Source organism: Erpetoichthys calabaricus, chromosome 4, assembly GCF_900747795.2.
Source record: "Erpetoichthys calabaricus chromosome 4, fErpCal1.3, whole genome shotgun sequence".
Taxonomy (NCBI): domain Eukaryota; kingdom Metazoa; phylum Chordata; class Cladistia; order Polypteriformes; family Polypteridae; genus Erpetoichthys; species Erpetoichthys calabaricus.
The window spans coordinates 197,031,780-197,045,609 of NC_041397.2; the positions used below are offsets into that span (position 1 = coordinate 197,031,780).

A 13,830-nucleotide genomic window follows, 5' to 3' on the forward strand; every position below is an offset into this window, starting at 1 on the left:
TGAGTACAAACCTTCAAATTTTTAAAATCAAGTATTTCAACGATTATGATTAAAAACCTTTGTTTACGCCAATATCAATTAAGTAAAACACAAAAAAATTGTGATTTAGGAATTTCTTTCCAAAAATCTGTACTTTGTAGTATTTATGACCCTGGAATCAGTTTTCTTTTGTACCCCAAGCTGACAGCTATCACTGTACCAAGTTTAGGTGTCCTATAGCACTGCAGAGTTGCATACTGTTTGGCAAAAGGGGTGTGATTTTTTGGGAGCATTTTGTACCTTTCTGGAAACATTTAGTCTCTTACGTTTCAAAAAAAAATATGTACACACAAAATATCACTCTGAGGCAACAAGTAAACAATTTGTAACTACGTACTTATAATTATGTACTCATCCAAACATTTACTTTAAAAATTATTTTTCATGTCAGTTCTTCAAAACAATTTCTATTTACCACAGACACAGAGAAACCTTACATTTCGTACACTAGATTGGGGGTTTTGTACTGCAATTCACACATCCTCTCCCGCCCATTGTTGCAGTTGCCCCACATAAGTTCAGTGTGTTTTTATTTATTTTTATTTTTTGTTGCTTTTTTCTTGTATTTCACATGTGGAATAAACACAGTTAAAACATATATTTTCAGACCTGCTTTACCCAGTGTTGGGATATGTTGGGGGGTGGGAGCAACACTGTTGCTAGCAGCCCTGGACATAGGGCAGGAAGCAGGCAGCCCCGAGAACAGAGCAAGTCATACAGACACATACACCTAAATCACTACTTCTCAGACACTTTTGAGTCGCATGTGGCAGTCGCTTGTTACAAGCACAAGAGTCATATTCATGGCATAATCTACCCCATCCCTGCAACCATCATCACCACTTCAGGGGTCAACAGAGCTGTGCAAGATTTTTTTATCCTGTTTATGCTTTTTTTCCTATCATTTGCTCATGACACAGCGATGCGATCAGTGTGATACTGTGACATTTGATTGAAGGGGTCATCCTCACATGAATCTTTGATTGGCACAAGTACAGTATAACGGTACTCATAGATATAATAAGAAACATTGGCTGTACTTAAGTCAAAATTGAAAGAGCAGTGCTCAGTAACTAACATAGCAAGAACATTTAGCAGACAGCTTTAAGCTATGGCGATTGAATGCATGATGGTTGAACTGTAAAACTGCACGCCACGAATCTTCAAAGTTGCACTAAAAGAAGTACATACAAATGAAGTGTAGCTTTGAGTCCTTTATCAAATGCATATTCTCATTAGAGAAAAATTGTGATCTGAGTCAGACTCAAGCTTTTTGGACAATGATGTATAAAAATGATCTGTTGCAGAAGTCATTTATTTCTTGTCTTTTACACACAGCTGTGACATATAATATGAATGGGTAATCATAGGCAACTATACATCATTAAAATGGGATGAAACTCAACTATCCAATGGCAATGAACCTTTCGCTGTATGTGGCTTGAAGTAGGCGAGATCTTTAATTATAAAAGCAGATTCACTCAGTTGTAACGTGCTGCTTGCCTTGGAGTATATGTGTACAAATCACAAATTTTAATAGTGAAAGAGAGCAAACAACATGGAAATTTAATATTTATTTGAAAGAAGACACCCTTGGCCATGTAAAAATACCATTATTGCTTTTGACTGACTTGTGGGTTTACTGCAATGTACATAAGCAGCTTTAAAATGTTCGTATCCCACTTTCAGGACACCTCATGCATAAGTGACTACTAATAATACACAATTTATGATATTATTCTTGTACATTATATACATCATTCAAACATTCACACGTTTAGGTTGGAAAATGTATGTGAATCCCTAGAAAGATGACTTCAACAAAAGTTAACTGAAATCAGGAGTTACCAAACCTGGAGTCCAATCAATGAAATAAGATTGGGGTGTGGTTTCGGGGAAACTCTGACCATTAAAAGAAAAAAATACTCAAATATTTTAAATTTGCTATTTACAATAGTATCTAATGATGTGAAACATGACTTGCAAAAAACAGATCTCAGAAGATCTATGATTGAGAATTGTTGATTTTCATAAAGTTGGAAGGGGTTATAAAATAATTTCAAAGAGTATAAATATTTGTCAGTCCGCAGTTGGAGAAACTGTGCTAAAACAAAGATGATTTAGTACTGTGGCTGCTCTCCCTAGAAGTGGGAGTGCAGACCAGATAACTTAAAAGACCGGAAACAAAGGAGGAAGCCATTACATTAAAAACACGTTTCTGAATGCCTGAACAACACCATTAGGAAATTATTTTGTGGACTACTGAAACTAAGGTTAAATTGGGCAGCTGTGCATATGGTATAAAAAGGGCACCAACTGTTAACATAAAAATTTCATTCCAACGGTTAGGTATGTTAGAGGGAGCATCATGATTAGGGGCGGTTTTGCTGACTTGGGGCCTGGAGAGCTTGCCATCATTAAGGGGAAAATGAATTACAAGATTTATCAAGGTATCCGGCAGGATAATGTCAGGATGGTTGTCCACCATCTAAAGACCAGTGGAACTTGGGTGATGCAGCAGGATAATGACTGTAAACATCAAAGTAAATCTATCACAGAATGGCTTCAAAAAATGAAAATTCATCTTTTGAAGGGGCCCTGTCCAAGCCCAGACCGTAAGCCAATAGAGATGTTGTGGAAGGACCTCAAGGCAGCCGTTTACACCAGACATGCTATGAATATGGCTGAGCTGAAGCAGTTCTATAATGAAGAAAAATGGTCCAAAATTACTCTTGAAGGTTGTGTTGCTCTAATCTACACCAACCGGACCTGCTCATTAGAGGTTATTCCTGCCAAAGGAGGTTCATCCAGTTATTAAAACCAAGGGTTTACTTACTTTTTCCATAGCACACTGTGAATGTTTCATGAGTGTGTTCAATAAAGACTGATAGATTATAAATGTTTTTATACTGTTAGTGTAAGAATATTGTGTTTGTCTATACTTGTGACTTAGATGAATACTGAATCACATTTAATCAGAAAACCAGGTAAATATATATACTGTATGGTCAGATGTGGACCAGAAACTGCGGAGTGGTTTAATTTGTTTCTACTACATATTCTTATAACAAACAGCTTGATGCCAAAGAAAAAGAATTCTATCAAAACTGTTACTCAGCAGGCTGAACACATCGAGGAAACAATGTGTGACCAGAACAATAAAAACATTTACGGCAACCTAGCTTGCAAACCATTATCTTATAAGGCATTCACACTGGTAAACTTGTGAACACGGCTGTTTTAATATACAGCCTAATTACAACAAAGTAAGAAAATAAGGATACGTAAAAATTTTCTTTTAGTTGGTATAATTACTAAGAACTCACCCTATCAGAACCACTCTCTCTTATTAAAACTTCCATACCTTCATGAACCCCCACTGCAAGAAACCTTCCATAAAAAAGTTCAACCATTGGGTTCTTAGGCTTTTCTCCATCCCTGAAACACAAGAATGAAAAAAACATATTATCCACATTTCCTTTTCATAATCTAAGCATGGGGCTTATATTATTATTGAAGTGCGCAAGAAATGTTTATAAAAAAAAAAAAAAAAAAAAAAAAAAAAACAGCTCTTTGAATACTGTTTATTTGCCAAATTATTAACTTAACTGCAATTTACTTATTTAATCTGTTTATTTAGTCCAAGTATATTTCAAATTTTAGTATCTAAACTATAAGATAATTCTTATTTTTGCTGAATCAGTCTGATTGAGTATATAATCAGACAAAAAACGTTTAAAACTAAGTACAGAATTTAATTAAAATTCTGAATTGGTACATTTTGAGTGCAATCGCTACACTTTGCAAGAGCAAATAACATGCATGCATGAGTGATATATTAAGCAGCTGTATGGATATAAGCTGTGCACATGCAGATCCTGTCGCAAAAAGTGTCTGGTCGTGTGACTTTGATGGCATTCTTGCACTGCACTCATCTAAAGAATCTACATGCAACTGCAAACAATTAAGCACAGGACATAATCAAGCCGAAGGGAACTCTTATCAGTGCTATGGCGATGATACACAACTGTACCAGTCGTTCCCTCCAGAGGACAACATGGTATCGGCTAGAGTCTCTGCTCGTCTTACTGATATCTCAACCTGGATGAACAACCATCATCTACAGCTAAACCTGGCAAAAACAGAGCTTCTTGTGATCCCGGCCAGCCAATCTGTTCAACTCCATATCTGTACAGCTTAGCTCACAGTCACTAACACCTGTCAGGTCAGTTCGCAACCTTGGTGTGGTGATTGATGAGGAGCGATCTTTTTCTGACCACATTTTGGTGTTTCTCATTCATACAGGTTCGCGCTGTACAACATTCACAAGATTAGATCTTAGTATGCAACACAACTTATGGTCTAGGCTTTGGTCTTGTCATGTCTGGACTACTGCAACTTGCTCTGCTGCCTCTTATTTACCCAATACAACTCCAGGCACCTGACACCCAGATAAACAGACTTGAGCTGGGAGAACTTTTTGGCCGAGTTGAGCTGCGGCAGTGGGATAGCAGGCTGCTTGTGCTGATTGACACATTTGCAAAACAAAAGACTCTAATGGAGAGGTGGAAAAGAATTTAAAGTGGCCCGGGATTATGAGCTTTTTTGTAGGCTTCAGGGTTTCTAGTGTTAAGAACCAAATGAAGACCTATCTGTTCTGTGAATATCTGTCGAATTGAAAAGAGGAAAAAAAAAATCTTTGCTCTGCAATATTTCATATTGTCAGTTAATTTGTTAAGTTTACCTGTAGTATTGATTGTAAATTATTAGTTTTGCATCTCTTAACTTGTGGCAATCAACTTTTCTTAACTGTCTTGTTACACTTGATGAATAAACAGGCCCTAGTCTAATGTCACTCGATTATGTTTACCTCCTTTGTATGTCGCTTTGGTTAAAAGTATCTGCCAAGAACATAAATGTAAATGTAAACTCACACCATCAGCCAGTCAAAAATGAAGCACACGCCTCTATGTCCTAACATGAGTACACATTATTTTACTGAAGAATGACAAGAAGTTCCAGCGTTTAATACCTGCTTACTTACATCAGGAGTGGGCAGGAAGAGGAGTATAGGGACCTAATCAAGGACTTTGTTAAATGGTGCGACTCAAACCACCTACATCTGAACACCAGCAAAACCAAGGAGCTGGTGGTGGATTTTAGGAGGCCCAGACCCCTCATGGACCCCGTGATCATCAGAGGTGACTGTGTGCAGAGGGTGCAGACCTATAAATACCTGGGAGTGCAGCTGGATGATAAATTGGACTGGATTGCCAATACTTATACTCTGTGTAAGAAAGGACAGAGCTGGCTATACTCCCAATAAGATGCTGCAGATGTTCTATCAGACGGTTGTGGCGAGCACCCTCTTCCACGTGGTGGTGTGCTGGGGAGGCAGCATAAAGAAGAGGGACGCCTCATGCCTGGACAAACTGGTGAGGAAGGCAGGCTCTATTGTAGGCACGGAGCTGGACAGTTTGACATCTGTGGTAGAGCGACAGGCACTGAGCAGTCTCCTGTTAATAATGGAGAATCCACTGCATCCACTAAACAGTATCATCTCCACACAGAGGAGCAACTGCAGCGACAGACTGCTGTCACTTTCCTGCTCCACTGACAGACTGAGGAGATCGTTTCTCCCCCACACTTTGCGACTCTTCAATTCCACCTGTTTAAACATTAACATTATTCAAAGTTATTGTCTGTCTGTACACCTGCACTGTTATCACTCATTAATATTTTCTTTATCAGCATGCTGCTGCTGGAGTATGTGAATTTCCCCTTGGGATTAATAAAGTATCTATCTATCTATCTAAAATAAAAAATGTTAATATAGCTATTTTTAAACTTTATATAAAATGCTAAAGATTAATAATATATTCAAAAAACTTCATACTATCCTGGTGTTGTTATTGAAATATACTGGTAATGTATAGGTCATCTCAGGTTTGCAGGGCGCAGAAGCCCACTATCTGCCTGACACAATTTACATTCATGCACAGCTCAATTTTAAAATTCAAACAGCATAACAATATTTGGAAAAATCTATATATTATACCATATATGCTTTAAGGAAGTTTCACTGAATATTCTCAGATATATGTACAGTATATGCATTCAATGACACTCAGAATACGTAATATATTTCAACAATGCTAAGTTTTAAAATCTGATAGTTAGTATATTTATAATTCCTTAAGAAATGATACACAATTTTAAACTAATTATGTCAGAGTTTTCAAATTTGAATAAAGACAAAAAAGTGCAAAAATGTTTTTCCACCATCCCAAGCAATTCAGTAAAATAAAGCGTTTTCATTTTAGGAGACAGAAAGAGAGGTGTGTTTCATAACTTGCTAGTCACACACAGTGACTACTTACTTGGCTAAAAGAACCAAGTCCTTCACTTGTCTCTCTCATTTGAATTCTCTTCAGCTTTCACACACAGATTATTTTGACATAAGGACAACACATGGATAGTACCAAAAGTCATGTTACCAGACTGTTTCCGGTATATACAGTGCAAGTAGGCTCGGGCTATTTGCTTATAAAAATATTGCTTACACATTAAATACACATAAATGCTGCCAAAATGTATCACTTGAGCTCAAAATGCACTGTGCAATCACACAAAATAAATTCCTTGGATACATAATATGATTCCACACTTACAAAATTTGTTGTAAACATGCATTAAATTTTCACTTGCAAAATGTGCTACATACATACATGGACTCTAATCTGATTTCATAATCATGGTTCATGTAATAGTTAAGGTCTTTAGAACTATTTTCATTACAACTCTACCAAAGTATTTTTAATAAAATATTATTCATTTAATTTGAGAAGGTTAGGAATTGATTATGAAGAGGCAATAAATTACATATATGCTATTTTTTTAAATTTGGAATAAAAAAAAAAAAAAAAAAATCACAGTATATGTACATGGAAGGAATAGCATATATTAAAACATTTTATGAATCATTTTTTGCTTTTGTACTCTTTTCATTGACTGCTTTCCCCCAGAAATACAAAACTGCATCTAGACTCAATCTTAACAGCACAGTATAACACAGTAATATTATAAACAGTTTACACACACTGGTGATAATATAATTAAATTCTAGATATAAGAACCACAGTTCTTCGCAGGATTAATATACAGCGTGAGCAGTACACTTGGAATATACACAAATTTGAATAATTATTTCTGTATTTCTTTGGAAAGAAGTCTTGAGTCACGATTGTTAATTAAAAGCTATAAACAATTCATTCTTCAGGAAGATACTGGGTACACACTTAGGAAAACACTCTTTTCATATCTTGGAACAGACTAGACTTTTGAATTAAAACAGTCCCAGAAGTGATCAGTTTAGAGTTTCATTAAGAAAACAAAACAACAATGATTGGAAAAAAATTGAAGAGTTTTGTTTTTTTTATGGTGGAATTTGAAATACTTGAACAGTACATCAGTTATCGAAAAAAAAAAAAGGGGTTATGAAACTGAATCAGCCAATAATAAAAAAAATAAAAAAATTTACAGTTCCCCTTTGGGAAAAAGTAATTGTATTTTTCTTAAAAATGAATACATTTAAATATGCAAATGAAAATGTAATAATATACTTGAAAAACTATTAGAATTTATAAATGATCACTAAATGTCAGAACGCTGAGTTTTTTAATAAAAATATGTTAAATATTTTGGTAATTGTGCTATATAACACATGCATTTTGTCAAAAATCAGTATAATGTATTTAAATGGACAAGCCTAAAGCAATCAAATAATCATTTATTGTCAAAATAATATGTTTCACAGTATATTTGTTCTTTTGACTTATCTACATAACACTATCCATAAACAAAAGTAAATAAGATTTATAATAAGATATGCTATTTAAATGTGGTACTCATAAAGATAACTTACAAAAAGGCCAAAAACAAATTAATGCTAAGCGTAAAGTTTAAAAATTTTTAGTAAAAGAAATTAAATTTGTTTTACAAAAAAAGAGACTAAAAGATCAAGTTCATATTTCTACTTTTAAATGGTCAAACAAAAACTTCTATTTTTACTATGATTTTTACAATCAGGAAAAAAACTTACCTTACTCTGTTTTCCAGTCATATAAGCATGCAAAAGGAAAATTTTACCAGATAATTGAAAACCATGTATCGTTAAAGTTTGTCTAAAAATCTACATCACAAAGTACAACAGAGCAAAAATTAAACAAATAGAATTTTTTTCTTTTTTTGGCCTAAGACATCATACTAGACTTGGTCATTTCATATGCATTTTAATTAGTAACCAGTGGAACACTGATAATATTTAGTAAAAGAAAATACAAATTGCTTAAAACTTCATAAAATTATTTTATAATAGTTCAGCACCAGTACAAGCTACTTAAGTCCAAAACTAAGAAAAAATCAGATCACTGCTTGGACCTATCCAAAAACACAGACAAGAATTAAACTCATCTAATACTTTATATTGTGAAATATTTTACGATGTTCTAGTCTACTTACACAACTGAAATTTACTCCAGCTGAGGAGTATCAAAATGTATCCGTAGTCTGATGACCTGCACTACACTATACAGATCAATCTCTCTGAACAGAGGCAAAGATCAGCATATTATGCACTTTTTGCTTTAAAAAGCCCAACAAACACAGCCTACGAAAATGTGCAGTGTACCATTACAGTTTTCACATGCAAGCTACTGCATTACATGCTTGGCTACCCAAAAGGACCAAAAATTGGTGCTTGTGATATACATCTTTAATGACCAAATTGCTTGATTTAATTTGATCATGACTGGATACCACTTGATCATATTAAAAACCAGAAGTAAATAAAAACCAAGAGTAAATACTGACAAGGATTGGATCATTCCAAACACATTCAGAAGTTGATTTAATGTATGCTCCATGCTCATCGTTGTCATACTGGTCAAAAATGTGCATGCACAGTCACTTGATCTTCACTTTACTCTTGTACAGTGCCATCATTAAGTCTGCATTCTTAATTTAAAGGTGTGTTATTTTTGTCTTAACACAGTACTCTTTCTTTGAAAGCTGAAAGTGAATTTCATAAATAAAGAGTAAAGATGCCATTCAGTTTTTATCTTCACCCAATTTAGTGTGCAGGCTAAGTTATATTAGAAATGAACATGAGATTTCATTATACACAGAAATAAAAATAAAGTATTGATAATAATAAGTTTTGTGAAAAACAGTGACTGAGCGAGTGACAAAAAAAACAAGCAAAATATATCTAAAAGCATATAGGCAGCCTTCCGTAACACACTCTCCTTTCTTATCCCATCCTTCACTTCATACCTCATGGTTTCCACAGGGATGGGACTAAAACAACTGGCACAAATGCTAGGTGTTACTCCCTGCTGGATTTGTTATTCTAAGAGGAGTAGATGTTGAGGGATTCAATAATAACAGCAAATCAAAACAAGCAATTAACCTCAGGATGTTTCATGATAATCATGCAATCCAGTTGATTTAATAAGAAATAAGAAAAGACATTTTTAACTTCACTAATAAAAAATACCACATTCTCCTTTGAAATTGGTTTATTTTATTGCTTAACAGAATGTATCTTTCTTTGAAATTCTTTGTTTTATATTAGTCTATTACCTATTACTACTATGACATTGTAAACTTTTTAAAAACAGGAAAAAAAGAATGTCAATATACTTCAAAAACAACCACCTGCAATATTTAATATTACAATCAAGTGATATGAAATCAGTACATTTTTTAATGATAACAGCAAGTGTTCTTACTCTTATATAGCATTATAAAAGGACAAAACATTAAAATAGTAACATTTTATGAAGTACAGAATATAAACATCATATCAGATCAAGCACTTTAAAGACTCTGATGTATAACATTTTTATGAAGAGGACTGAATTCGGGTTTGTACATTTTCAAAGACTATTTAACTACATTTTTAGTATCATCTAAAGTTACAGTCATATGAAAAATTAAGCACATCTCATAAAATGTTTTTCTATTTTTAACATACATGAATATGTCAAGATTTTATCTTCATTTAAACAGTGTTTATATATAAAGGTACTTAACAAACATCACATCACATTTACATTACGTAATCCATTAATATTGCAAGTAATTAGAGCATCATTATTGTGGATCTTAGAGGAACGGGTCTTATTTAAAACTCAGACATTTAGTTTGGTTTCCTCTTTAATGTTGAAGTGTGTGTTATCACCATGACTAGATCAAAAGAGATCTCTGAGGCCTTCAGAAAAAAGCTTATAGATGACTACAAGTCTAGGAAGGGATTTAAAAAAAATCTCTAAACAAATGGAATTCAACCGTTCAGAAAAGTATCTACAAATGAAGAAGATTTCAAGCAAATGACAAATTGTCCAGGCCAGTCTGACCTAGCCAGTATGGCCCAAGAAAAAAATGAAAGAAGTCTCCAAGAACCCCAGAATTTCATCACGGGACCTACAGGTAGCTCTTACCATTGCTGATGTCAAAGTGCACGAGCCCACCATTTGAAAGATGCTGTACAATTGGATTTAGATGGGAGGCGTGTCTGGAAGAAATCTTTGCTGTCCAGAAAGAACATCAGGGCAAGAATTAAGGTTTGCCCACGAACACCTACATAAAACCAGAACTTCTAGAACAGTGTGCTCTGGACAGACAAGTTAAAAATAAGAGTTATTTGGCCCAGTACCAGAAGAGATGCTTGGCGAAAATCAAAGACAGCGTTTGACCAGAAGACCTGATAACAACTGTAAAAGATAGTGGTGAAAATGTAAAAGTTTGGGGTTGTTCAGCTGCATCTGGGCCTGGGTAGCTCACCATCATAGAATCCACTATGAATTCTTCATTGAACCAGAGGGTGCTTGAGGACAATATGAAACCATCTACAACAAGATTAAAGGTCATCATCCTCAAGTGGACCTTGTAACCTGACAGCGACTCTAAACATACTAGTAAATCCATTAATGAATGGCTAAAAAGAAAGTAATGGAGCGTTCTTGAGAGTAAAGAGCACAGAGACTCACAAAATTGGAGAAAGAGCAATTTACAGAATAAGATTTCTTACATTTTAATCCTGGAGACAAACAAGTGCCCAATTTTCTTGCTGTAATTTTAATTTCATAGGGCATTTATAATTCTTTTCGGGGGCACTATAATATTCAGAAACTTGGCAAAAAAAATATGTCCAGGATTGATGATTATGTCAGATTATCAGAAAAGACACTAGAATCCTTCTACTCCTCATGTACTTAATATGCCTAATTCAACACATCTTAAAGCAAAAGAGCAAACAAAGGGAATATGCTATGCATAAACACTTTCATTGTATGCTGCATGATTTTTAACATAAAGGCAGAGTGAACACAATTTAATGGAAGACCATCATTATATGATTCTACAGAATAAACAGTATTTTCTGTTGCCATACTTGCCCTGTAATTCACAGAATTTCAGAAGTGCATTAGTTCAGTACATTATACAATTATCTATATTTACTGTGAACTTCAGAAAACATGTATGCTACTTTGTCCATGTCCAAGTACTTTGTGTGGGTCTGTCATTCTTTTTTCTGCTGCTCCCCATTTAGGAGATGCCACCGCAGATCATCCACCTTCATCTATCCCTGTCTTCTACATCATTTTCTGTCATACCGACTACTTTCATGTCTTCCCTTACCACATCCATAAACCTCTTTGACCTTCCTCTTTTCCTCTTGCCTGGCGGTTCCATTCTCTACATTAATGGAATATACCCCTCATCTCTCCTCTGTACATGCTCAAAACCCAATATACCCCTCATCTCTCCTCTGTACATGCTCAAACCATCTCAATCTAGCCTCTCTCAATTTGTTACCAAATTGTCGTATATGTGTTGTCCCTCTAATATACTCATTCCTAACCCTGTCTACCCTTGTTACTCTGAGTGAAAAATCATAGCATATTCAACTCTGCTGCTTATAGTTCTGTCTCCTGGTTTTTCATTAGTGCCATTGTCTCCAAACCATACAATATAGCTGGTCTCATTATCGTTTTATAGACGTTCCCTTTCACTTTTGCAGATACTCTTCTATCACAAATCACTCCTGCCACTCTTCTCCACTCAGTCCACCATTACTGCACTCTCTTCTTCACTGCCCTGCTGCACTCTCCGTTGCTTTGGACTGTTGAACCCAAGTATTTAAATTCATCAACCTTCACCAGCTCTGCTCCTTGCAGTTGCACTCTGCAACCACCTTCTCTCTCATTCACTCACATGTACTCCGTCTTACTCCTACAGACATTTAATTCTCATTTCCTCCAGTGCATACCTCCAGCTCTCCAGGTTTGTCTCAATCTTCTGTCTACTCTCACTACAGACCACAATGTCATCTATGAATATCATAGTCCACAGAGGTTCCCGTCTAACCTCATTTGTCAATCTGCTCATCATAATTGCAAACAGGAAAGGTCTTGGAGCCGATCCTTGATGTATTCCCACTCCCACTTTGAACCAGGCTGTCATTCCTAACCCACACCTCAACGTAGTTACACTGTCCTTATATATATATATCCTGCGTCACCCTCACATACTTTTCTGCTACTCCTGCCTTCCTCATACAGCACTATAACTCCTCTTGCGGCACCCAGTTATACGCTTTCTCTAGGTCCACAACCACGCATTGCAATTCCTTCTGACGACCTATGTACTTCTCCATCAACACTCGCAAAGCAAACACTGCATATATACTACCCTTAATATAAACAAGTATTTTTATAATCTTGTTATCTTCAGAGTTTTTGCATTTCATTCTCCTGATACATCACATAAACCAATAAAATATTCCTGAATTAAGCCAGTAATATCCACAAAACTTGCAATGGATAGCTGTGCACAATATGAAATAATTGTCTCAGCTACATGCAAAAAAACCAAAAAAAAAAAACATGTTTTTACCTCATTTTTGATCTCCTACAGAAATGTAGCTTTAGCAGCAACATAAAAACATCTTGTGTGGATTTTGACATGCCAGAATTCCATAAACACAACAAAGTGAGCTGTCAAGATAAGAGCATACTTTGCAAATAATTGTGAATTCTCCACTCTCATCATTTCCCCTAGTAACTAACTCCTGGCAGCAATCACCATGTCATGTCTCACCACTTGATGTCAGGCACTATTGAAATGTTCCACTCCAGCCCTGTCAAATATTCACAACAGTGCGCATGCACTTAAATTAGGTTTTCTTAAACTTTTTAACAATGTACTCTTGCTTGTTTTAAAATATTTTGTGACTCAACTCCAAAAAAGGAGACAGCTCAATGAAGGAACATCACCGTTTTTACCATTGAAGTAAAAAAAGACTACCATCTTTTACAGTTAATTTCATAATGAATTTGGCTAATACAGTCAAAGTAAAAAGTATGTGAACCCTTTGAAATTATCTGGTTTACTGCATGAATTGGTCATAAAAAGTGATCTGCTCTTCAAAGGTACTGATATACACAATGACCTTAAGCCAATGACACACATAAAATTCTACTCTTTCATATCTTTATTTTACAAATGCATTCAACGTTCACAGTGGTAGTGGAAAAAGTAAGTGAACCTTGGCATTTAATAACTGGTTGAACCTCCTTTGGCAGCAATGACCTCAACTAGGCTCTTCCTGTAACTGCAGATCAGACCTGCACATCGTGCATGGGGAATTTTAGCCCATTCTTCCCTGTAGAACTGCCTTAACTCTTCCATATTCTTTGGTAATCTTCTGTGTATGGCTCTCTTCAA

General features: G+C 35.3%; 1 protein-coding gene across 6 annotated transcripts in view; it reads right to left on the reverse strand.

The window, feature by feature from the left end:
* Window positions 1-13,830, reverse strand: part of usp25 (ubiquitin specific peptidase 25) — a 201,483-nt gene that overhangs the window by 121,332 nt on the left and 66,321 nt on the right. For all 6 annotated transcript variants that reach the window (XM_051927070.1, XM_051927072.1, XM_051927073.1 and 3 more), the window contains one exon: window positions 3,404-3,477. In XM_051927070.1, coding sequence (XP_051783030.1) covers window positions 3,404-3,477 — 74 coding nt within the window. The remainder of the gene's footprint in view (window positions 1-3,403; window positions 3,478-13,830) is intronic.